The sequence below is a fragment of the Dermacentor albipictus genome, chromosome 3 (genome assembly GCF_038994185.2).
Source record: "Dermacentor albipictus isolate Rhodes 1998 colony chromosome 3, USDA_Dalb.pri_finalv2, whole genome shotgun sequence".
Classification (NCBI taxonomy): Eukaryota; Metazoa; Arthropoda; class Arachnida; order Ixodida; family Ixodidae; genus Dermacentor; species Dermacentor albipictus.
In genome coordinates, this window is record NC_091823.1 from 144715127 (window position 1) to 144740255 (window position 25129).

At 43.5% G+C, this 25129-nt stretch overlaps 1 protein-coding gene across 4 annotated transcripts; it reads right to left on the reverse strand.

The window, feature by feature from the left end:
• Positions 1 to 329: 329 nt before the first annotated feature.
• On the reverse strand, positions 330 to 18345 carry LOC135905313 (zinc finger protein 22-like). Of its 4 annotated transcripts, none has more exons than XM_065436341.1 (7): positions 18193 to 18345; positions 12858 to 12988; positions 10665 to 10735; positions 8775 to 8911; positions 7329 to 7405; positions 4862 to 4988; positions 330 to 2653 (listed from the first exon to the last, which is right to left on the reverse strand). In XM_065436341.1, the coding sequence occupies exons 3-7, from the start codon at positions 10680 to 10682 to the stop codon at positions 2137 to 2139; spliced, it is 876 nt and encodes a 291-aa protein (XP_065292413.1). In that variant the 5' UTR covers positions 10683 to 10735; positions 12858 to 12988; positions 18193 to 18345; the 3' UTR covers positions 330 to 2136. The 4 variants fall into 4 exon arrangements, 3 of the variants coding, with proteins under 3 accessions (XP_065292413.1, XP_065292412.1, XP_065292411.1); XM_065436340.1 differs by having other exon boundaries at positions 12836 to 12988; XR_011512935.1 differs by lacking the exon at positions 18193 to 18345 and having other exon boundaries at positions 7321 to 7405; positions 12836 to 13195.
• Positions 18346 to 25129: the final 6784 nt, after the last annotated feature.

A 25129-nucleotide genomic window follows, 5' to 3' on the forward strand; every position in this document is an offset into this window, starting at 1 on the left:
GAAAAATAGTTGCGAGCGTAGACGTCAATCATCGAATAAGCGATTGACGGCTAACGTTTGTCGGATATTCGTGCATGATCCGTTGAAGATTGTAGCGTAATAGTTGGCGCTTACAAGGCTTAACGAATGTACATTTGTATTCGTATTGAACATGCACTTTGATTACGAAAGTTCGACTGCAGCTTGGAATAAATGTATAATTGGTGAGAAAGATCGAGGATGTTCTGAAACACGCAGGCGCGTCATGCGCTGAGCGGTAACCTAACATTTGTTAGCCGGTGAAACGCGTTCACAGGAAAATTATGTACAAATAAGCGTGTAAACATATATGAAAACTGATGTCAAAAGCTTTATTGTCATTTTTTCACACACACTTTTGTCAAATCAGGCTAAAAGATTTTACAGCCGCAACTAGATAGCAGTTCGACTGAAAGCAGACGACTTCCCAAGTATATAAAGAACTATCCATTAAACTTCAGAAATTCGGCCACATTAAAACATAACTAAAATTTTCCAGTGGGAGACCATATTCTATAGTGACGCTCCAAATGATTAGAATATAATACAGTCTCACTGCCATCATCAGGTTATTTTATGGTATAGGAGAAACATCTGCGGTGTGCATACAGGTGCCAAAGAACAGTCAATGTATAGAACTCAATTTCAAGCAAATAATTTTGAATCGCACACAATGTAGTTATGCATTGTTGTCAAAGCATCTGCAAGTGCGGTCTTTCGAAGGCAACATTGGCATTTCTACATCATATAATGACAGAAATTCCTTTTGAGTTTACTAAACTACAGTACCTCCTTCAGCAGAATGTGTTGTTAGGCAAGTTAGTTCATCGCATTTGGAAAGATTGGTTGCGCTTTGTAGACAATCACAAGGAAGAATACAGGACAGGCGCAAACTAACAACTGTGTTTCACGCCGCAGCCACCTTGCTTCTTTCTGGCGTGAAGTCTCCCAATGCGGGCGCAAAGTTGACCCCCATGCAGATTGCCAAGTTGGCGTTATTTATCAGATTCCCCTGACATGCGGCAAAACCTACATAGGCCAGACGGGCCGTTGTGTGAACGTGCGAATCCGAGAACACCAAAGGTCAATTAAAAACCCGGAGCAACGTCATTTACCCATGCATTGCTTAGATCATAAATGCAGGCCTCTGCTCAACCAGGTTAAGATCCTGCGCAAGTGCAATAACGAAAAAGCACGAGAACTTCTAGAGGCATACTATATAAAAAAAAGGACAAGCATGCATCAGTGACACATCGGGCATGCTTTACAATAGGGAGGCACGTTTCCTAGATATGTTTAGCAGAGCCACGCCATTGGTTTTTTTTTCTGATTTCATGTTTCTTTTCTTTTCTGCTGTTGATACTCTGATGCGCCTGCGCTCGTATGGTCTGATGTTTAAGTCTTTTTCTCGAATAAACCTCAGTTGTTAGTTTGCGCTTGTCCTGTCTTCTTCCATGTGATCGTCTACAAAGCGCAACCAATCTTTTCAAGTACCTCCTTTCTCACATGCTTCCTAATAAGACATCTCATTCTGTTTACACTGCAAGAACACTACGAATAGGGTTGATTAAAGCGTGTTTGCTGGTACACTGTCAAAAGAACTGCACAAGATGTTTCTTTTAGCAAATGAGGGTCAATGATCTTTTGTGGACATATCAGCACTCTAGATGCACAAAACACAATTTTGCAGCCCATTAGGGTTTGTTTGTCTTGAAGTCAGTTTGATAAGGAACGTTCACCATCAACATTGTTTATGAAACAGTGAGCGCTGGCCAGGACCTGCAGTATTTGGTGACATTGAAGCAACCCAAATTGTACTAGCAACGAAGTCTTGTTGCGCAATTTCGAAAAACACCAGACGGCATCGCTCACATCTCGCATTGCTTTTGGCACACATGCCTATCGCGTGTTTGTCTGTAAAATGACATCTGCACTGCGTATACTTATCCACTTGCTTTGTCCGGCGGTGACGAAGGAGATTTGCATTTTTCTTAAAGGACCAATCGCAGATTTCGCGATGGCAAAAGCGCTCTTTCCATACTGCTAGCCTACATGTCTCTTGAGATCATATTTGTTTTTGAATGAAGTAGCCCATTTTTGGCACACATGGCGTTTCTACTATTCGTGAGTGCGCTGATGTCTACGGAGACTCACCACCAGTGTGAATGATTTACCGCATGTTTTGCAAATGTGGGGTTTCTCACCTGTGTGCGTGCGCTTGTGGTCTTCCAAATGACTGGACCGCCGGAAAGATTTATCACATATTCCGCATTTGTGGGGTCTCTCGTCTGTGTGCATGCGCTTATGGTTATCTAGATGATTATACTGCCGGAACGATTGATCACATATTCCGCATTTGTAGGGTCTCTCGTCCGTGTGTGTGCGGTAATGTTCAGCTAGGTGATCTCCCCGGTGGAACTGTTTACCACATGTTTCACATTTGTGTTTTTTGTCGGTGCGGTTGTGTACACACTTGGACATCTTCACAAATGACTGCTCGCATGCTTTGAAATTGTGTGCTGTGTCATCTGTGGCTTCCTTGGCGTGCCCGTGTAAGGCATCCCGTTGGCTCGAAACGTTGCCGCAGACACCGCACAACTCTCGCTCTTCCCTGCCTCCGGTTCCAGGAGCATTCCTGCAAGGACGCGGAGAAAGAAGTTAAAAACGGCCTACTCTTGTTAGGGGAGGACAAAAACACATCTTGCCAGTTCAGAGGTTCACAAACTAAAGCGTGCGTTAACGATAACGAGGCTATCTGAACTTAGCACTACCTCGCAGCATTTAATATTGGCGCTCGGTTGGGGCACTAGTTTGGCTTAAATTGAACACTGTTGCCTTTGATGGTGTGTGTCTAAACTTGAAAATAATAAAGACCCGTACCTGTCTGACATAGGGTATACACAATGTAATAAATAAACCGTAGTTCTCGTATTTCTTGCTACTCGAACGGAGAAGAAATGCCTAATAAGAGTGGTTAGATAAGAAACTTTGCAGATCTAAACACGATGGTATTTTTCTCTCACTGCACTAGAGAGACTTTTGCCGGTATATGCCATTGTAATTAGCTAGTTGAGGCTCTCGCTTTAAGAAATGGAAATGGCGTAAAGGCGAACTATTTGCTCTAATTCTGACAAGTCTAGGTGGAATGACCCCCCGTCAGACATTATACGTATTATCTCAAGCCCTTCATATCGAATAAAATGACAAACTTCCGGGTTCAAGATTTCCTGTAATGTTTGTATGGAATAATTTTTTACTCGCATTGGAACTGCACCCCGTTCCTACCGAAGGCATTGTGAGAACAACACACAATCATTTCCCCCCATACGTAGCAGCCGCAGATACGTCAAATACATCAGTGTTTTCATGTAGAATGAATGAAATATTCTACCGAAGAAGTTAGTATTCTTTTTGTAAGGTAATCAACGCTGCAAGCATTGAATTAGGGCATTGCTGATACATCTTTTCAACCATTTATTATAAAAAATACAAGGGGCAGTAGAACAGAGACAGCTCATATGCTGTATGTCTTTTCTACACCTTTTCGCTCGTTTGAAATGTCCACACTAAGCACTAGATGAACATTGGTCGCTATTCTAGCGGTAATGGCTTTTTACTTGTATATTTCGATTTATTCTTGTGGCGGTTGTTCATCGTTTGTATTCATGAAAACTTCGCCGGCAGCAAGACCAGAATATTTATTGAAGAAATAAGAACAAACAAACGATCAAATTTCATTTGATAGAGCCAGGTAAATCCCGGCAATTTATCCATCAAAACTTTTATCCGAACTTGAAAGTGGAAAAATTGTGAAATCACTAGGTTTAAAAAGAAATGGAAACTTGGAATTTACAATGTTACCTACTTGAAAAAATACATATCGCAGTTCCATTAGCTGCATTTTCTGAAGCATCCTAAGCGAACAACTTCCTTGATATTCGTTTGCAATTTGTTTCAAACCGATACAATGTGTACGAGGACGGACCGATGATCTACCTATAAAGCAGAATATTTCAGAGCGCTGTGTAATACATGAATTCTGAGTGCTTTAAATGTGTTATTTGGTTTAATTTAATTGTGGTGAAGGTTTTCATTGAGTTATAAATATGTATTTTGTTACATGTGTTTCTCCACGTTCTTAAATATTTCACGAATCTAAATTGAGACTACTTCAGGTAAAATATGATAACATTTTTTTTTTTTAAATGCGACAAGCTTCATTACTCGTACAGTGTGTTGCCAAGCGGATTCATTTCACTTTTCCAAGGTATTTAGGTAGTAGATTCTTAGCTAAAGGTTTTGTTTACGCCGATGCATATATTGTCTGAACAGAACTTATGTGTCATTTAAATCATCGCACCATTTATCCCTCGCGCAAGTGCGTCTCTGCCAGCGTATTTCTTGCAGGAAAACAGGAAAACACTCATTTCATGAGCCTCGGCTCCAATGAGCATCTCTCCTTCATAATCTTTACATATTCCACAATGAGGAGTGAGTAAGCAGGCCAAACCTGCAAGTGTACCGCACATTGAGGCGTACAGGATGGAAAATCGGGCGACCTTGTGTAGCTTCGTGGTGGTGGCATGGGGTGTGTACACTGCCGTGTGGTCTCCGGTTGCTCTGTTGAAACCATGAAGCTTGTTGAGGCCCGTTTCGCCAGCCGAACGCTCTAAACTGCCGTTGCCGTACATGCTTCATCCAGCAGAGGAGATGAAATTGCCTTCCGACGGTAATTTCCCCTCCCAAGGAGAAATTACCGAGTAGGGGCCTATCGCTACACGGGTAGCCATACCTGCTGTATCCGAGTTGCTTTTTAATGGAAATTTTCTAAATGTGAGCTTACGTGGCACCGTCTTCGAATTTGGCTGATGGTTTCTCCATGCCAGTGCGACATGCGCTTGGCGTTGCCTTATCCATGCTCCTGACGGACCCTAGGTTCTGGCAACTCGTGCTGCCATTGTCAGCGACACCTGTAAAACAATAAATGTATAGTAAAGGTGTTCATTCACCGTAGTGCAAGGACAATTAATGGGTATGGATATTTCATGCTTATGGTGCAAGGAAAGAAGTTTTTAGTGGTAGAGAAAATTTATTGGGTTGCTTCTGTATGTGGTGCTTTTTTTCTTTCTGCACCTATGTCTTGAACGCGTGCAAGAACTTCGTGGCAATGGGGAAGCCGAGCACGATCAAGAATGTGCAGTGCTGGATTCTTGTGAAGATTATCACGTTTTGTCTCAAGCTGGGGGTAGAACATGTGCACGACGGCGCTCGAAGTGAAAACCAACATGTCGGACTATTGTGCGAGAAACCCTTGAACCAATATATTTGCTGTGTTATCCACTAATAAGCACATTAGATGCATCAAAAATTTCTTGCCTATTATTTATCTATTACATGTAGAAGGATTGTAAGTTTGTAGCATTTTGACGGATGTTCTTAATTTATTGAGCTTCTATGACACATAGGTGCGTCCTCGAAGTACGTACTCGCCTTTCTGAAACTCGTTATCTGAACCCCATTTGGTGACTCCCGTAGCTGAAATTCATAACCACTGTCTGTAAGCACCGCAGGTTTGCCAGCTCATTACTAGCACTAAAACTGCTGTTCTCGCCAATGTTCCTGTGTAGGCCATCAAGAGACTATAGGGCAAATTTCAAAAAGATTGCGCAATACGCATCTGTAGTAGCCGTATTGCAAACAGTACATTAGCTTGGAAAGAAATGCGGAAGTGTTAATTCACCGTGCAATGTCACTAAACTCTGCAACGGAAAGCCCCCAAGTACGTTACAAATGTGGATTGCATGGATAGCGCTACAACTATTGTAGCTAGGTGCCCTTCTTCCCTATAACGGCGCAGAAATTGCACGAAACTGAAAGGAACTCGCGAGCGATTTAAAAGGCGGATGTTACGGCAGAACCGTCTTCAATATAACCATCGACGCCACTGGAATCAGAATTAAAACTGCAGGAACACGCCGTATTTTTTTAATGCAAGTTTACTTACAATAGAAAGGGGCGCGGGCGGAAGTTGGGTAAGAATGTTTGCGGCATTACTACACCCACATACCTTAGTGTCTACCTCTGATCGTGCGCTACTGGAAACGTTCAGCGCGGATTCCTAACCACAGGAACTAAAGATATCGGTTTCATCTTTGACTTCAATAGAATTACAGTGTGATAGCATAGGCGTTTTTAAGGAACTCTTTTTTTTTATTGTCTGGCATTCTTAACTTTACAAGTAGCGCCGTTAATGTCGCAACGTTCGTCAGGCCTGCAAAAGAGAGTGCGCAGATACTGGCAGAACGAATAACGCTTGACGTATCCGAGAAAAACTAATCACCTTACAAAAAAGAACGTTCAGTTTGGAAGGCCGGTGTTTCAGCATGGCGCAGATTTTTTTGTTAACAAAGCGTTACAATTTTGAAGTAGTGGCACACTCATTGGAAATCGTTGGGTACTATGATTGTTACTCATTAAATACCAATATTGTTTACGTTTCAGAAGCGCACAGTTGTGATGTTTTTTGAAACTTTATGGCGACATTTTGCAAACAACTTCCCAACAATTTCGTTTCTCCCTGCGGTGCATTTTCATTAACATTTGAAGGTTCTTCATGCAGCGCATGCGGCTTGGCATGTTTGGTATGAAAAAACCAAGGGCTCCAATGAAAAATCTTTTGTGGTGCTCGAAATTGCAGGCTGCAGCTTCTGCACTCAGCCGTAGCAGAATATTTCTGCTACTCGTAACATGCTATTGGTGAGCAATTCTCACACACTGCCTAAAACGTAACAGCACCGTTAAGACACTCCGGCATAGACGTCTGAAGCGCCGCACTAACTACACATCACACACGGCATTCGCATCCTAGCACTTGCTTTGTGAGCCAGCTTTATATGTTTAAGGCAAACATTATCACTATGTTAGAAGGTCAAACCCACCGTGATTCTGCTATGCAAACAAAATTTTCGACCAATGGTCGAATGATGATTCTACTTACTAGTGAATTATACACTGCATGAAATGTCCTATCTCGGCTTCTGCGCTTATCATCTAGGAACGTGCTGCTTAAGCCCACGGATACAACAAATTCATTCAAAAACTTCTACTGCATAGGTTACGTATAAATTTGCAGATATTCAGAGGAGCACAAATTTCTTAGTAAGGACAGTTATGAGCTGCTCGTGCAGAAACCATCTTGGCCGCTCTGGTGAATTGCATCTTTATACGCATTATATGTACTACTACTACGCTAACCTTAGGGACTTATCTGCCATGTTTGTGGTAAAGGCGAGGGACAATCACCTACGTACCGTCGGCGTTGCAAATACCGTCGGTCATAAGCATGTGCTGCCTATTGCCCTGGTAACGCGAGGCGTCGTCAGAAATCCTGCAAATAATGAAGTATTGATTAGACAGTTACTAGCTGTGACAAAAAAGGTGAAATTATGTTCTAACAAAGCAAAGTACGGAAAAAGCAAATCATATTTTGTAAACGCGCTGCTTGCAATGGTTCGTTCTCATTACGTACCGACCATGCTGGCTTACATAGGAGGAACGGCACACCCGCGCCAATACATGGCGCTGAGCACTCATCCAGCATAGATGAAACGGCGCATTCAGTTGTACGAATACTGTCAGTTTAACTGTTAAAGTACGTACAACGTGTCCTATATAGTTTGCTATATAAGATTTTTGCTTCACTTGCTACAGTGACAGAATCCAAACAATAATTTCGGAATAAAATCTTTTAAAGCCTGTAACATGTTTTCGCATTAATAAAACAGGTTGAAGTATAACAATGACACTATGCATACCCGAGCTTGCCCATGACCATACGTGAGATCTAACGCTCCGTGGCAGCATGGATGCAGAATGGGGACAGGATGAAATCCAGTAGAACGATCCACTCCTTACTTTTTATGAAATAACCTTGGACGATCGTCTTAGTAGAAGGAAAAATCCTCTTCCTCACCTGAAGTTAGACAGGTCTCAGTCAGATTCACTTATAATGCTCCAGCTATGCTCATTCCCCTCGCGGGTCTTTCTCAGCCCTATCTCCCTATCCGTCTCCCTTTCTCCCTATCCATCCGTCCATCCGTCTGTTTGTGCAGATGGTTTCTGCCATAGTCATAGCAAAATCTTAGCAAAACGGTACGATATTTGAATATGTGGCATATAGTCAAATTATCGCATGTCGAAGAACTATCGCTGCCTCTCACTGCATTGCTCGATTGATTTAGACACACGCCGTGGTTGCTCAGTGGCTATGGTGTTAGGCTGCTGACCACAAGGTCGCGGCATCGAATCCTGGCCTTGGCGGCCGCATTTAGCTTTTGGCGACATGTGAAAACACCCGTGTATTTATATTTCAGGGCATGTTAAAGAACCCCAGTTGGTCAAAATTTCGGGAGTCCTCAACTACGGCGTGTCTCATAATCAGAAAGTGGTTTTGGCACGTAAAACCCCCTAATTTAATTTCGATTTGTCTTTAGAGGGACGCTTTTCTCTTCATTATTTTTGTAACCGAATATGGCGTAGTACCTACGCATCTGACAAACTTGCAAGAGTGCTGAGCATGACAAGCATGTGAGCACCACCTCCGCCATACTGCGTGCTTAGAATAACGGTTGACATTGTGTGCGTTTCACGCATCAGAGCTCTCCTCCATAGAAAAAGTTCTAGTTGCATCAAGGGCAGCATTAAGCACCGTCTGTGAGATGCTTCGTGCAAGGAAATATTTCCAAACGTAGGCTCACCTAGCGATGTTTTCCGGAATGACCGATGCTTCCTCTATGCTAGCGTGCCTTCTACTGGGCTGTGCGTGATGGATGCTGCTGTTGGGCGCCACAGGCGGGGAGCTGGTGATTCCGCTTTCAGTGACATGTGTAAAGACCTGAGAGAATAACAGAGGTGTTAGGTCGTCACTACGCTGGGGTCGATCAACGAGCGTCAACATTTCGTGCTAGAAAAAGAGCTCAAAGATTTAGTTGGGATTTAGGGATAGGGTAACCTGACTTCAGGGCTTCTGTATGCGGTGCTCTTCCTGGAGATACCCCTTCAATACATATGACGAAACAGACGTGCGTGAGGGAATTTATGCAATGTTGAATTTCCCCCAAAATGCGTGCGGCATTTAGTACACTAGAACAGAACACGACAGTATTCCATGCTGAAGGCGAGATTACGCATTTCTAACGCAATAGTGTTACGGGCCCCGTGTTGCAGGATATGCGGTGTCTGCGTCCGGCGCCTGTGTTGATCGTCTTGTGAGCAAAAATCATTCCGAACTACGCATACCGAACCACGCAGGGCTTCCGTGTAGCGCAAAGGCGTTACTGAACTTAGCGAATTTCTCAAAGTAAAATGCCTCAGAAACAACCTAAATTACGACTTGCACACAACCTAGCGACATGATAGCGTGATATTGTAATTTGAATACACGAGAAAATATTTTTTTAAGCAGGCACTCAAACACAAACGATTTTCCAGCGTTTCTACCCCTCAGAGAGCGGCGTGTCCGGCTCCGTGCAAAACCATCCAGATGGCGCTCGCCACCGAGAATCCGCGGCCCACGCAACAAGCCGCGTTTCTACGAGGAAGCTCGCTTTCATGCGTAACGTTCGCCACCAACGTTTACCGGTAAACATTATGGTTACATAAGATGCAGTTACGGGGAAGCGCGAGAAGCAGCCAGGGATCATTGAATGCCATCGCGTCTCACTCTTAAAAGCGAAGCTAAAGCGTCCTGCAAATTTTGTTCTGTCTGCAATTTGAGTCGAATCGTGGCTCTACATTTCCAGCAATAAGCATATTTCGGGCTATACTACGAGGCCGATGGAAAATACGGAAAATTGCGTAAACAAGCTTTTGCACTAACCTAAGGTGCTTTAACCATAAAGGCCGCGTTCTCGTTATAGTAAAGCTCCTTCTGTCTAAATGCATGAGATGTATGCGGCAACCACTGCACTAAATTTGGTGAGACTTGTTGCACTTAATTGGAACATTTCAAATGTAGTGACTGCAGCTGACGAAGTTTTGTTTTGGCTGGGAATTTCCTAACGAAAATTTTTCCATGTGGAAGAATTTGTAAAAGCTGAACGATATCAATCGTTCAAATCTAATGGAGCAATATGAAGGATAACACAATTTTGGAAACAACATCTAATATATATCTAAAGCGGTCAAAATGATGTAATATGCAGCGTTCTGAAATGTAATATGTTTTGGGTGGGACTTTTCCGAAACGCTCGTAAACATTCAAAGTTTCTGTAAGTTGGTTTTTCATGAAGCAATATTGGTCGCCTTAGGTGCTCTAACATATGCAGTTTTACAGAGCTGTGACATATGTTTTTTTTTTTTTTGGGGGGGGGGAAGCTAGAAATTTGTAAGCTATGTCCTTGTCAGTTGTGTCGTCAAAGTATGGCTTGCATGCTGTATGGTTTTCACGCACCAACTTCCACAGCCAGCCATCCGGTTAATTTGCATAAGGGCTCTTCATGCGAAAACCGACAGGTGACGCTCGTAAAGTATGTCCTTTTGTGCAGTAAATGCCCCGCAGTGGTCACCTATGTACTTGCTCTTTCTTTTGAGGGTTGTTAAGCGTATTCGCAAGTGGTATCGATGGTCGAAGGCCATTTTGTACATACCAGTGACGTCCGTGCCATCGTTGTGGCTGTTCAACGCGTTCCCCAGGTCTTCGAAGGAGTCGTCACAAATCCTAGAAGTAGACATATGTATCGGTATCCCACTCTTTGCTTCCAGGGAACGCGGGAAATATCTGAAGAAGCTTTTGTCAAAGCATAATTTGGAACAAGCAAACTGCTACTGTGTTATTGAACGTGATGCATGTCATGTTTAATTTTATCCAAATGCTCACTTGCTGGCTGGCATAGGGCGAACCCAGCGTAACACGTGGAGTGAGGAGCGACTATTGACCGTAGTCATAACGCCTCCTTGATTTGCACGAAACGTTTTAAGTTTGGTTTAGTTTTAGTGCACTTTTATGGTTCTGATTAGTGCTTTCTAGTTTGCTATATGCGTTCGGTTTCCATTTGTCGTGGCGTCAATACCTCGTGGAACTGAATCGCAACGATAATCACCCAATGGTGTCCACGAAACATTCTTATCTAATTGTTTTATAATATAGGGTGAAGCTAAGAACAAGAGGCTCCGTGAACTATTTAATGTTTTAATTCAAAGCAGAGCTGCAATAAAAAGCGACGCTCCTTACGCGTAAGAATGGATTCGCAATCTTCGTGATGGTATTAGAATTTTGACGGCGATTTCAGTCAATGACGAACCATGGATCCATTACATTAGGAATCTATCTCATAAATAATTAAAATTACAAGAAACATGACTTTCACTGAATAGTAGAGAACCGAAAGTTGCCTCTTAGGGAAGACTCATCTTGAACACTCGAGAAAAGAAGGACGCAGTCGGTTGAAGTTAAGCATATGTGAAAAAAAAAATGTGTTCCTATGAGGTTGCTTCAGGTATGGCCCGCGCTGCTGCGTCTCCGAAAAATTAAGTTGAGCTACAGGGGCATCAGCAAGGCACGAGTGCAGACAGAAGCCTCAGAAAAAACCTAAATGAAGGGACGTGCTACTGCAGTTGTATACCGCAAATCATTCTTACTGGCGACTTCTTTACCGTAGCAGTAAAAAAAGGTTCGAAAATTATTGTTTGAAACCTGATATAGAATATAAATATAGCTATAAGTTTCACTTCAGCTAAAACAGCAAGAGAAATCATCAAGGGGACAGCCGCGCGATGACAGCACGCGTGTACGGTGCGGAAGTCTTATGTTATGCAATAGACAAACGCTCGTACTGGGGGCACATCAGTCGGCAAAGATAGTCACCCAGCACGAGATGACATTTCAGGAATCGTTTGACGTCTGCGCGAAGACGCAAGTAAACGCGGATGCGAGAGAGAAAATCTGGCGACTTCGACTCCTTGAATATCTGACGTTGCCTAGGTACTATAGCGGTGTTTATCTCTCGCTTTGTGTGCGCTTGCCCCTATAGTGCCGGTATCGCGGAATGAGGTCGCGTGCTGGCCATGCTCATGCACCAGTTTGTTTACGCTCCGATGCTAGCTGCCGGCGCGGTAAGTCAGGTGAAGCAGTGGGCACTGACGGGCCTAGTTGAGTTCTCTGTTTCTAAAGGTACGTCAGACGTGTCTGACTTGCTTCGGTTTCGCTAGCTCCGTAACTCCCGCCTACCGATTCTTTGCGCATGTTTTTGTGAAGGATGTTTACTTAGCTCAGAGGGGATCATTAGAAAAATATGTGCTAGAAAAGTCACGGTGAGTAGCATTTGAAAGGCCTTACACACGAGCAAAATTACGCTTCATCGGCTGGATTTCTGTAACAGGCATTTAGACCCGTGTAAGGTTTTGCATTCCGGCATGAAGGATGATAGGCTGTTGCTCCGAAAACATTAGGGGTGACCTCGAACTCTGGCAACGCAAAGCCGTAGCCACTGGGCCACCGCAACAGATGTGCGGTGCGATGACCGTACACGAGCGACAAGCATGTTCTTCGATAGAAGCATTGCTTCCGGCAGTAATATTCATTTTGGCTTTAACGATAAAGAACTGCAGCTATGCTTCCCGTAGTGATATGTTGGCATAAACCTTGCATCGATGCGCGAAAAAGCTAAGAAAGTTACCCACAGAAGTAGGCGGTCTGAAGTTTTCTGTTAAAGGCCTGCTTTAAAGTAAGAACAAATTTATAGCTATCAACGCCTGCGTTCCGTGTCGTACGTACGAAGGAAAATATTCATCGAGAATTGATACAAGCGGCAAGACTCACGTAGCGCACTAGTCGGACGTACACAAAGCACCCTTGGAGAATTCCTGGCTTGTGGTCGTGGTTGCTTCCTCGCCGAAGGTAAACGCAGGAGGCGTGTTTCCGTTGTTGCTTTCTTCAGCCATGGCTGTTTCGGCGCCTCTGGAGCACTAGCGTCTGTTTCGTGACAGAAGCACGCGGAATCATAGCGCATGCGCACTCAGTGCCGACGATGAAAGGAACCAACTAAACTTTTGCCTCTTTGTAAACTAGAAGATAACCGTAGGGCTCATCTGAGAAAAAAATAAGATAATAGCGCGCGCCACTACTTCGACGCTAAAGTGCTTATATTTTAACGCTAGAAGAGGCGTCCTGATAACCCGCGCTGTCTTCCCACCAAATGATCAAAGCAGTGTAACCCCCTCTCCCAGTTAAAAACCGTTCACATGAAATGTCGTTCTTGAGGCGAAAGCCTTAGATGGCTCATGGGTCGAAAATTTGTCCGTCTGGCGTTTTGGCATCAAAATTCAAGCGCGCGCTCCAGTATTTCTTTATCAATGATAAAAAACAGAGTTCGAGCGCCTTTCTTAGCGTTCAACGGACGCCCGTCTAATTAAGCAGTGTGGCCACAACAGTGCCTGCGTGTGGTTTCCATGGTTTTGTACATGTCTGGCGAACAATGTACACGTGTCTTTTGACGTTTTGAGAAGTATCAGTACGTCTGCGTCAACTGGACATATATCTGTCCTATAAGGTTAGCGCTGTCTGCCTAATTTGCCTTTCCGTGTCCCTCATTCTGTACTAAAATAATAAATAAAACCCTATGTAGCTACCTTCGTAGGTGCTAAAAGTGCTAAAGTGCTTAAAATTATTCATCATTAAAGTGCTAAAAAATAGGTCAGGGAAGCAGCGTATCCATTATAATTTTCTCCATAGACTTCCCACAGCTGTTCTAGTGTGCCTTTAACCACGCAGAATCAGTGACGATGCCTAGGCGACCGAAAGAAAGCACAAGAGAATAACGAGTTAAGAGAAAGCAAGTAATAATAGTAAGTAACAACGCTTTCGAATGACAATGTAAATGTAATTTATTGAATGTCTTGCGAGTGCGCAGGCATTCGCCTTCATCTTGTTTACCGTATGCTAAAGTGACTGTAATGGTTTACTCTTTCTTCTTTAAGTACTATGGCTTCCAGGGGAAAATTCATGCACGTTAAATAATTCTGGAATATATATATATAATGTAAACATTCTCATTTCCACTACTGTCGCTCTTAAAGCGGACGCAGTTTGTCCCTTGTGACGGGCGCTGTGATCGAGGGTAGTGTGGTCGTGCATTCTCGATGTTGGTGTTAACGAGCTCTTCTTTTACCCTTCTTGCGTTGCAAGCGGGCGCGTTTGTTATCGTGTATTTCTTTTCTTTTTTTTCTCTGTTGACTCGGTGAACATGTGACCCCATTGACAGCTTGAGTGCATTCAGACCATCTAATTAATTACCAACGAAGGCAGCACAATCACAAGCACATTTTATTTACTTTTTGGTGGAAATATTGGAAGTTGTTTCGCGCTATGATGCAGCCGCGAAGCCTACATAGCTTGTGATTGGCGTTCTATCGCTTCTACTGCACGCCTGACCCGTGGGTGCACCGGTTCTTTGTTCGGGCATGTCATAAGATGCGAATGAGGAGCAGGTGCCTGGTCGCGGGCCCTGTGGATCATTTAGAGTTCTTTGCACTGATGGCATCACTGTCTTAAAGTTTCTTTCACACTCGCTACAGGCAGCGCTGATGTTTAAAAAAAAAGAATGCCATGCTACATGCACCGCCAGTTCGAAAAATTCTGTTGCACGAACTTTAATGAAATATGGAATTAAAATACTGCTGCAGAAATTCCGAGAATTTTAGCGTAACGGTTCTTTGGCTGCAATCTTAGTTCGCTTTCGCTTATTGGTTTTCGTAACTTGTGCGTGTCTACCTACCCATCGTTTTCCGACGTCTAAAAATGCTTGCGCATTAGTAGACAATTCTCAGAATTTCGGCAGCATTTTGTGTTGCTTATCATTACTTTCCTGCATAGACAACATCGTGCTGCATATTGAAACTGCTGGAGTGTAACTTCTTCATCAAGCCAAGTTTCATAAGTAGTCAACAGATCTGCTTAGTTGAGAACTGTGTCGTGTTCACTACCTTTAGAGTGTGCACTAAGTGTTCGGACGCCCGAGGAAAGCAGCGACAACCCATCTTTTGCTTTAACCGCGGCTACGCACTGGTTAACCTCACATGTACGCGCTCTGAAGTCTCATTTTGTTGAAGCGTTGCATTTCAGAAACGAGAATTCCGTCATAGGGCTTCCCTTTATTTGATGAAATGTGAAAACGTCCCCGGCATTTGTCAGATATAGGCCTTAGGAGGCGATCACTCTTGAAGGAGCGACGTACACAAATTTCAGGAGTAGAAAATTTTTAGGCTGCGAATCATCTACAATTACACAATTATCCCAGCTACCAACCAGCTATTCCATCATCTATCTAACACACAGAAAAAAATAGATTGTCACATCTACAAATTAGAAAACGAACAATCGAAATTATTCTGTAGCTAGTTGGACCTCCGCAAAGCACAGTGTCGCGTACGGCGAGCTCTCCGTGGCATGCGCGCTTCTCCTCCGCAACGCATTCCCTTGAAGGCACTTGCTCTCCACCAAGGCTGGCGAGAAGTGAATGCTGGAGAAGATTTTTAGGAGGCGATGGCAGGTGACAGAGTTTTACGAAAGGAAATTTAATTGTAACAACGTTCCCTTCATGCAAGTTTCAGCAACGGACGATCCTTTCTAGATGGAAGAACCGGAGGCTGCTCTACTGTTTCGTAAACAGGCTAATTGGAGTGTTTCATTGTCACAAAAGCACACTGCGCTGACTGGCATAGCGCGAACGAAACCCGGGGCCATTTCTGGTGCAGGGAAATAATCCACCATTTTTGAAACGGCACCTACCTTGACTTGCACGAACACACACTGTCAGCTTAACTGTTAGAGTACTTACTACGGGTATGAATTCGAACCACAATTTTGGAATAAAATATCCTGCTCAATGGAACATTTCTTATGAAATATTTAACACGCTGAAGCCTAAAAATGAGATTGTGGGAATGGTTTCTCCAAATATGATGCAAACCAGCAGTTACATTAGAAAAATTCCTATTTGTATCCGCCTCTGGCGATTTGGCATCGCCGCGGTGAATGTAGCGCGTTCACACTAAATACATTAAACAGCCATGGATACCGGAGCTATGATGAATGTATGATATTTTGTATATTTTCAATTGGACCTAAATGGCTTGCCCTATATAGAAAACAGTTTTGTGTAGTAGCCCAGTCTTAATTTGAACAATTAAGAACAAAATGATGAATCCGAATGAATCGAGGATCAACGAGGATGGAGTCCATAAATATTTCTCAACAAGTGATGCTGAGTTTGCTTCTACTATGCTGCTCGCAAATGCCTTTCTGATAATTTCTTGAAGGATCAAGTTTATTGTGAGAAGAGCGGGAAGAATTCCCGATGATGGATGCAATGCTGAGGAAGAGCGTAGCTAAGACGGGACACGCTGCTACAATTGTTCCCCAAGGGTAAAAGGTAGCGTATTATACCATGACTTTCCCCTAATTTATCACAGTCAAATACAGTCGCCCAAGTTTGGTCGTGTAAAAACAATTTAATCTAAATTGTAATCTAAATTTCAGTGGTAAAAGCACCCTTAAACAAAACCAGAAGTGGTTTCATCGGCCAAACTACTCTAAGCGGCAAGACGGCAGCTTGCGCAACAGTAAGTTTTCCGTTTAATACGCATTGGTCACCGTTATGCAACCCAGGCAAACGCACACGGAATCATTTTAAACCAGCTTTGGCTTTTCCACCTGCGGGCTTATGTTTTCTAAAAATAGAGTGTTCTTCGGGAATAGCCTACTTGTTAACACTTTTTTATGTGGCAAATTAGCGTTTTTATGCACTCTGTCGTGTCGTCCAGAAAAGACTTGCCGTTTCGGCAAAGCAAGTGTGCAGTGCGCGAAAAACTAATAAATTCAAAGGCGCTCTTTCGTGCAACACTTATGACATGATAAAGCTCATGCCGCACTAGGGGACCAGCCCATAAATTTTCACCACCACCCCGGTGGTGAAAATTTACTTCCTTTAACGAGCACCTAAAAGCTTGTAAACACGAGCCTTTTTACAGTGCGCTCTTATCGAAATACGGCGGTCATATCCGGGATTGTACTCAAGCAAGGTTTGAGTACGGGCTAGTTGGTATTCCATGGTATAAATCGTCACTTACAGCGCATACTGGGAGATGTCTCAACGTTAGGTTGCAAGAACACAGCAATAAAGTCCGCAAAGGGCGGGAAGGCTTCCTGGGTGTTCACTGCGCACAATGCGACTGCGCCCCAATTTTTGAGGAGACGACTATCTTGGCTAGGCACTCCAATGAAAGCACCAGAATTATCATTGAAGCAGCAGCGATTGCCGATGGCGACTCGGTTAGTAAGCCATCAATCGCACTAACAGAGAAAGAACTGGTTTTCCTGAGATCGCACACGCGCTCTCGTTCATCTTAGGCAAAAAATTCTGAACGCTTTCTCATGTCGGGTTGCTGCTTGTAGAGGGCGCTTTTGTCTTGGTGTTTCAGGGTTTATATGCTTGTTTCTGAAAATAAAAATCAGTTGGAAGTCAGCGCTTGTCTACGTCGTTTTTTTGTGTCCTCTGTCTATGTATGCGCTGTAAGTGACGATTTATACCATTGTACTCAAGACAGCGAGTACTAGCACCCTAAAAAAAATTATGGGGTTTTACGTGCCGAAACCACTTTCTGATTATGAGGCACGCCGTAGTGGAGAACTCCGGAAATTTCGACCACCTGGGGTTCTTTAACGTGCACCTATATCTATGTACACGGGTGTTTTCGCATTTCGCCCCCATCGAAATGCGGCCGCCGTGGCCGGGATTGATCCCGCGACCTCGTGCTCAGCAGCCCAACACCATAGCCACTGAGCCACCACAGCGAGTCCTACTAGCACCCTGTGGGGTGTGTCCAGTGCAGTAATCGTACACAAAAGAACAACATTTTCTTCGTTAAATTCGCATCCCCTTCTGAAAAGTGTTATCGTGAAGGCTAGAGAGCTGAATTTGCGCTGAACTTTGACACTACATTCGCACCACTCATGCATCGACGCGTTTACCTAAGAAAGTCGCCGACTTAAAAGCTCAAGTTGGCTGTCCACAAAGCCCCGTTTAAGGTGGAAAAATACATAGCTGGTATATCCTTTATTTAGGGCCGCGTCTGCTGATAACAGTATTCAATGAAAATTTTACAAGTGGTAAATCTCACTTTGTGTAGGTGCCCAGAGTAGATGAAGCGCCCTGGGTATCGTCATGGCTTGCACTCGGGGTTACTTCGTCCGTGAAGCTGGACACAGGAGGCGTGCATTCGTTGCTCTTTCCATCAGCCACGCCTTGTGTTTCGATGCTTTAACGGTCCGCGGTGAATTCGCCACTGCGCGATGTTGAATCACCGCGCATGCGCACTCAGTGCCCAGAACGAACGAAAATAACACTTTGAGCAGTTCCGCATTTAGAATGAAATAACACCGCATATCTCAATAACCGAGAAGATAGATTGCGCCACTAGCTTTACGCTAAAGCGTAAATTGTTGAATGATACGGGCTAGTTAATGTTTCCTCTCAAATACGTATGTTCGCTGATGATTGTGTCATCTACCGCACAATTACTAATGACTCTGACCACAGTATTTTACAAAATGACCTTAACAAAGTGCAAGGCTGGTGCAACGACTGGTTAATGACCCTTAACGCCAATAAATGTAAAGTAATGTGCTTCACTCGCCGCCATCAGCCCTTATACTCACCGTATAATATTACTAATACTACCTTAGAAAAAGTGGACACATTTAAATACCTCGGCGTCACCCTTTCATACGACTTAGACTGGTCTGCTCATTTAACGCGCATTACGGCATCTGCTAACCAAACACTGGGATTCCTAAAACGCCATCTGCGTCATGCACCGCAACACGTCAAACTACTAGCATACAAGACGCTCGTACGTCCGAAAATTGAATACGCATCCCCCATCTGGTCACCACATCAAACTTACCTTATCAATGCACTTGAAAGAATTCAGAATCATGCGGCAAGATTCATTCATTCTTCGTATTCTTATAACACTAGCGTATCGCTACTTAAAGCACAGTCCGCCTTAAACACGCTATCATCCCGGCGTCGCATTGATTCGTTAATCCTCTTTCACAAGTTCTATTACAGTTCGCTCCATCATGCACCATATGTGCTGGCCCCACCCCCTCGCCATTCCCTGCGTACAGGGCATTCCTTGCAAGTAACCCGTCCACGCAGCCGAACTACAACCTTCTCTGCGTCCTTCTTTTGCCGATCATCAAGCGACTGGAACGGCCTGCCCTGTCACATAACTGAAATCACCTGCTCAACGACGTTTGCTGATCAGCTTATTACTAATATTCTTCATTGAACTCATGTGGCCACCAATTAAAATGCACATTTGTAAACCCCACCCCTTATGTAATACCCCCATTGAGGGGTCTTTAAGGAAAATGAAAGTGAAGTGAAGTGAAGATAACAGAGGGACTGGTACGCAAGAAGCCGATCAATGAGTTAGCAGTAAGAGGGAAAATAGAGGAATTCCAGATCAAGCTACAGAACAGGCGTTCGGCTTTAACTCAGGAAGAGGACCTTAGTGCCGAAGGAATGAATGACGACCTTACGGACATCATTAAGAGGTGTGCAATAGAAGTCGGTGGTTTCTCCGTTAGACAGGATGCCAGTAAGCTATCACAGGAGACGAAACATCTGCACATGAAACGCCAATGTATGAAATCCTCTAATCCTACAGCTAGAATAGAACTGGCCGAGCTTTCCAAATTAATCAACAAGCGTAAGACAGCTGACATAAGGAGGTATAATATGGATAGAATTGAACATGCTCTCAGGAACCGAGGAAGCCTAAAAGCAGTGCAGAAGAAACTAGTATGTGGCAAGAATCAAATGTATGCGTTAAAGACAAATCCGGCAATATTATTACTAATATGGATAAGATAGTTCAAGTGGCTGAGGAGTTCTATAGAGATTTATACGGTACCAGTGGCACCCACGACGATAATGGAAGAGAGAATAGTCTAAATGAATTTGAAATTCCACAAGAAACTCCGGAAGAAGTAAAGAAAGCCTTGGGAGCTAGGCAAAGGGGGAAGGCAGCTGGAGAGGATAAGGTAACAGCAGATTTGTTGAAGGATGGTGGGCAGATTGTTCTAGAAAAACTGGCCGCCCCCTATGCGCAATGCCTCCCGACCTCGAGCCTACCGGAATCTTGGCAGAACGCTAACATAATCTTAATCCATAAGAAAGGGGATGCCAAGGACTCGAAAAATTATAGACCGATCAGCTTACTGTCCGTTGCCTACAAAATATTTACTAAGGTAATCGCAAATATAATCAGGAACACCTTAGACTTTTGCCAAGCAAAGGACCAGGCAGGATTCCGTAAAGGCTACTCAACAATAAACCATATTCACACTATCAATCAGGTGATAGAGAAATGTGCGGAATATAACCAGCCCTCATACATAGCTTTCATTGATTACGAGAAAGCATTTGATTCTGTCGAAACCTCAGCAGTCATGGAGGCATTACGGAATCAGGGTGTAGAAGAGCCGTATGTAAAAAAAACTGAAAGATATCTATAGCGGCTCCACAGCCACCGTAGTCTTTCATAAAGAAAGCAACGAAATCCCAATAAAGAAAGGCATCAAGCAGGGAGATACGATGTCTCCAATGCTATTCACAGTGTGTTTACAGGAGGTATTAAGAGAACTGTATTGGGAAGAAGTGGGGATAAGAGGTAATGGAGAATACCTAAGTAACTTACGATTCGCTGATAGTATGGGACCAATTGCAATGCGTGCTCACCAGCCTGGAAAGCCAAAGCAGAAGAGTGGGATTAAAAAATGATCTGCAGAAAACTAAGGTAATGTATAACAGTCTCGGAAGAGAACAACAGTTTGCGAGAGGTAGCGAGGCACTGGAAGTGGTAACGGAATACATCTACTTAGGGCAGGTGGTGACTCCGGATCCGGAGTCTGGAATAATCTGAAGAATAAGAATAGGCTGGGGTGCGTTTGGCAGGCATTCTTAGATCATGAACAGCAGGTTTCCATTATCCCTCAAGAGAAAAGTGTATAACAGCTGTGTCTTACCGGTACTCATGTACGGGGCAGAAACCTGGAGGCTTACGCTAATGGTTCTACTTAAGTTGAGGACGACGCAATTTTAAAGAAGAATGATCAGTGTAACGTTAAGGGATAAGAAAAGAGCACATTGGGTGAGGGAACAAACTCGAGTTAGTGATATCTTAGTTGAAATAAAAAAAAAGAAATGGGCATGGGCAGGACATGTAATGAGGAGGGAAGATAACCAATGCACAATAAAGGTTACGAACTGGATTGCAAAGGACGGGAAGCATAGCAGGGGGTGGCAGAAGGTTAGGTGGGCGGATGAGATTAAGAAGTTTGCAGGGACGACATGGCCAGAATTCATACATGACCGGGGTAGTTGGAGAAGTATAGGAGAGGCCTTTGCCCTGTAGTGGGGGGGACCAGGCTGATGATGATGATGATGAACAGAGGCACCTCCATAACACGTGCTATCTTTACGCTAAATCACTTGAACGAACTAACCCCTCACTTCGAAAAACAAGCGTTCATGCGACGATATCGTTACTTTTTTTTCGTGCTCTTGTCAAAGTGATGCGCCAGCCTTGCAGAGGACAAATTGTTCGTTGTGTAAGGGCCTGTGATAGTGTAATGTGTGTACAAGTTATATTAGCCCTACCCAGAGGGTGATTACCAGATGCGACAATTCCGTTGAACCTGAGGCTCTGTTCTAATGAAGCAGATAGTTCTTCGCACACAGGAGACTAGCGTCCCGGCCGGTGATACCGCCACATTCGTAAATTGCGTCTCACGCTCACCACGACTATCACTGCAGTTATATAATATACGTTGCTGCGTACTCCAAACCTCGTAGATTTGTGTCGCGCAACATTTATTCAAATATGTGATACACCGTAACAAGTGTGAGCGTTTTATCACGTTGCGAATAAGTCCACATGAGGGAGTCGGAAGCAGAAACAGGCTGAGTCCGGAGTTGAGCCAGTTTTCGATGTGCACTCAAAATCCATCTAAATAGGTCGCGAAGCTTGGAACAAAAAGCTTGCCGAAACCTATCACCAGACATATCAGTTAGTGGTACACGATTGAAGTGCGACAAGGTGAGGGTGGGGGGAGAAACACTGAAACTAGAAACGAGATGTGGAAAAAGTTCACATTAAGACATACGCCACTTCCATCGTTTAATGATCCGCTGGCGCTTCAGCTCAGGCGAATTCGAAGCTCGCCTCAGCCTCATAAGCAAGATAACTGCTGGCGTTGCGGTCGAAATACCAGACGCTGAAGGAATTCTAACATTCGCTCCAAGCATCATGACATATTGACGTCACTGCCATTTTTGTCTGTGACGTCACTTTAGATTTTTCATTTCGTGCTTGCTGTTGATCGAGGGAAGATGAAAGGTTGGTCGTTTCAAGCTATTCTTGCATATTATGCTGGCTGTGGCGTGCCACTTTTATTGGCAGCCGCTACCCAATGTTGCACTGGAAATACAAAATAGTGAGCATCAACATGTGATTACAACATGCTTATCGCTCAGACAGTCCTTACTTACATCCACCCGGCGCAAGCGCTGAGAAAGCTCACCAAATAAAGCTTTTCATTTATTCATTATTTCATGGCGGAAACCACGTCTGTTTTTGTTGCCTAAGGAAGCACACTGCAGGCACGATCTTTCACTAAATTGCAGCAGTGCATTGGATAATTTTGAAGGTGTTAAGATGGCGACACATATTATGGCGGCAGCGGATGCGGCATTTGGAACCTAGCGGCTTGGTTATTCATAGGACATTAGCTTCACTACTTCGGTGTAGGCGTTGTCACGGCGCTATACATAAATGGCACGACCCTGTGTAGTCGACGTGTCGAAAAAGGTATTCTGGTGTTTGGAACGGTGGAATGTGTCCGCGAGTCCTTAAAAAATAAAAAAAGACGAAAAATGAAAAGAAGGAGCAAAAATAAAAAAAAGAAACATAAGCCGAGGAACAAATTGAAAAGTCACCACAGAAATATCGGGACGGGCCAGATGTACATGGGAAAAGAGCTCGAATGGTTGGTATATGCGAATTAGGGCTGAATAGAATATGAAACAGATCTGTAAGAGAGAAGCAACGAAGAAACGGAAACGGACAAATAAACGATGTTGAGAATCGAGGTTATATGGTGGCATGGCGTATGTTATGCATTTATTATTATAAGAATTTCTGGTGTAAGTTACAGCTTTTAGCCATTCTAAGCAGTGACGTGAAGAATTTATTGCTGTCCAGGGTAGACGTTTTAACTTTTGTGAGGGGTGATTCGGCATAATTACTATTGAAAGTTGAGTGGAAATAAGTTGGTAATATATAGATCCTGGATACATCGTTTGTATGGCCATGTTCGTTCAAGTAGTTGGCTATTGCCTTATATAAATTTTGTTTTGTATCTGCGCGATGGTGGTGGAGTCTTGTGTGAACTGGTTGTCTTTTCTCGCATATGTATTGTACATCGCAATTGGCACATTCTAGTCAGTAGATTACGTTGCTTGACGTGCAGGCAAAACTCTAAGCTACCTTGCGAAGGTACTCCAACGTTGTACCTTTTTCTATTATGTAACTATATTTATTTATTTATTTATTTATTCAAATACCCTAGAGGCCCGGCAGGCATTACATAGGGGGGGGGGAACAACAGTAAGTACAAAGCAACGCAGTACTACGATGTATACAGAAGTCGCTGACCATTAACAGCACGTGGAAAAGAAAAACTGAATATACAGACACATAGCAATAATCATCAACAAACATTCAATTGTTAAAGAGGGTAGCGTTATACATGCACACATGTATGAAATGGGGAGAGGAGAAGGATGAAGGTTACAGCTGAAGGTGATGTATCAGGCTGGTTACAAACGCTTCGTAATCAATGACAGATGCAATGGTGCCAGGTAGAAAATTCCATTGACGGATGGCTAGAACGAGCGGCGAATGAAAGAAGAGGTTAGTGCCAGCAAAGATGGGTTCGACTTTGAGTTGGTGGTGAATGCGTAGGAATATGCGATGCGCTGGCGTGAGACGGGTCATAGCAAAGAGTGGTTGTGATCTAATTTGTGGAAAAAGGACAGTATGGAAAGCGTCCTACGTCTTTCAAGAAGAGGTAACGTGAGAGCTTTCTTTGTTTCAGTCACACGTGCCGTACGCGAGTGGTTCGTCGATATGAATCGTGCGGCTTTCTTTTGAAGAGACTCCAATTTTGTTATTAAGTAGGCCTGGTACGGGTTCCAAATCAAACAGGCGTAATGTAACTGCGAGCGCACTAATGTGGTGTTAAAGCTTAGTGTCTGCATTAGCTAAACGCAGATTGCGTCTGAGAAATCCGACCGTTTCAGAAGCCTTGTGAATGACCGTATCTATGTGAATGCTCCATGAAAGGTCGGATGGTAAATGGATCCCTAAATATTTTATGACAGGTACCGATTCTACGGTCATGCTGTTTAGAGTGTATTGGCGAGGTTCGGAGTCAGTTTTCGTGGCAAATGGCGCGACTTGTGTTTTCTAGGTACTAATTTCCATTTGCAATTGCGTGCACCAATTGTTAATCTTGTTTAAGTTCGATTGTAACTGAAGAGAATCAGAAGGCTCTATTATTTGCCTGTATATTACGCAATCATCTGCAAACAATCTGACCATAAAACTCAGGTTATTGCTTATGTCATTAATATAAACTAAGAATAAGATAGGTCCGAGTACGGACCCTTGTGGTACTCCAGATTTAACGTGGGAGAGGGTTGATGACTGACCATTAACAAAAACTGATTGGTAGCAATTGGCAAAAAAAATTTTAATCGAAAAATTAACCTTTGGATTAAAGTTCAGATTGCCAAGTTTTTTATTAGACGTTTGTGTGGAACTTTATCAAACGCTTTCGTGAAACCTACAAATACGGCGTCTATTTTAGAGTGAGCATGAACAGCGCAATAAAGGTCAGTAATGAATTCGAATAGTTGTGTTTCGCCAGATCGACCGTGGAGGAAGCCGTGCTGATTCGCAAAAAAGTTATGCTTCGCCAGAT

What these genes read in the sequence shown, in the direction of transcription:
- LOC135905313 (XM_065436341.1), bottom strand. An exon ending in ATTCCGGAAAACATCGCTAG is followed by an intron (nt 7,406 to 8,774) that starts GTGAGCCTACGT and finishes CATTATTTGCAG; the next exon opens with GATTTCTGACGACGCCTCGC. An exon ending in CGGTATTTGCAACGCCGACG is followed by an intron (nt 4,989 to 7,328) that starts GTACGTAGGTGA and finishes ATTGTTTTACAG; the next exon opens with GTGTCGCTGACAATGGCAGC.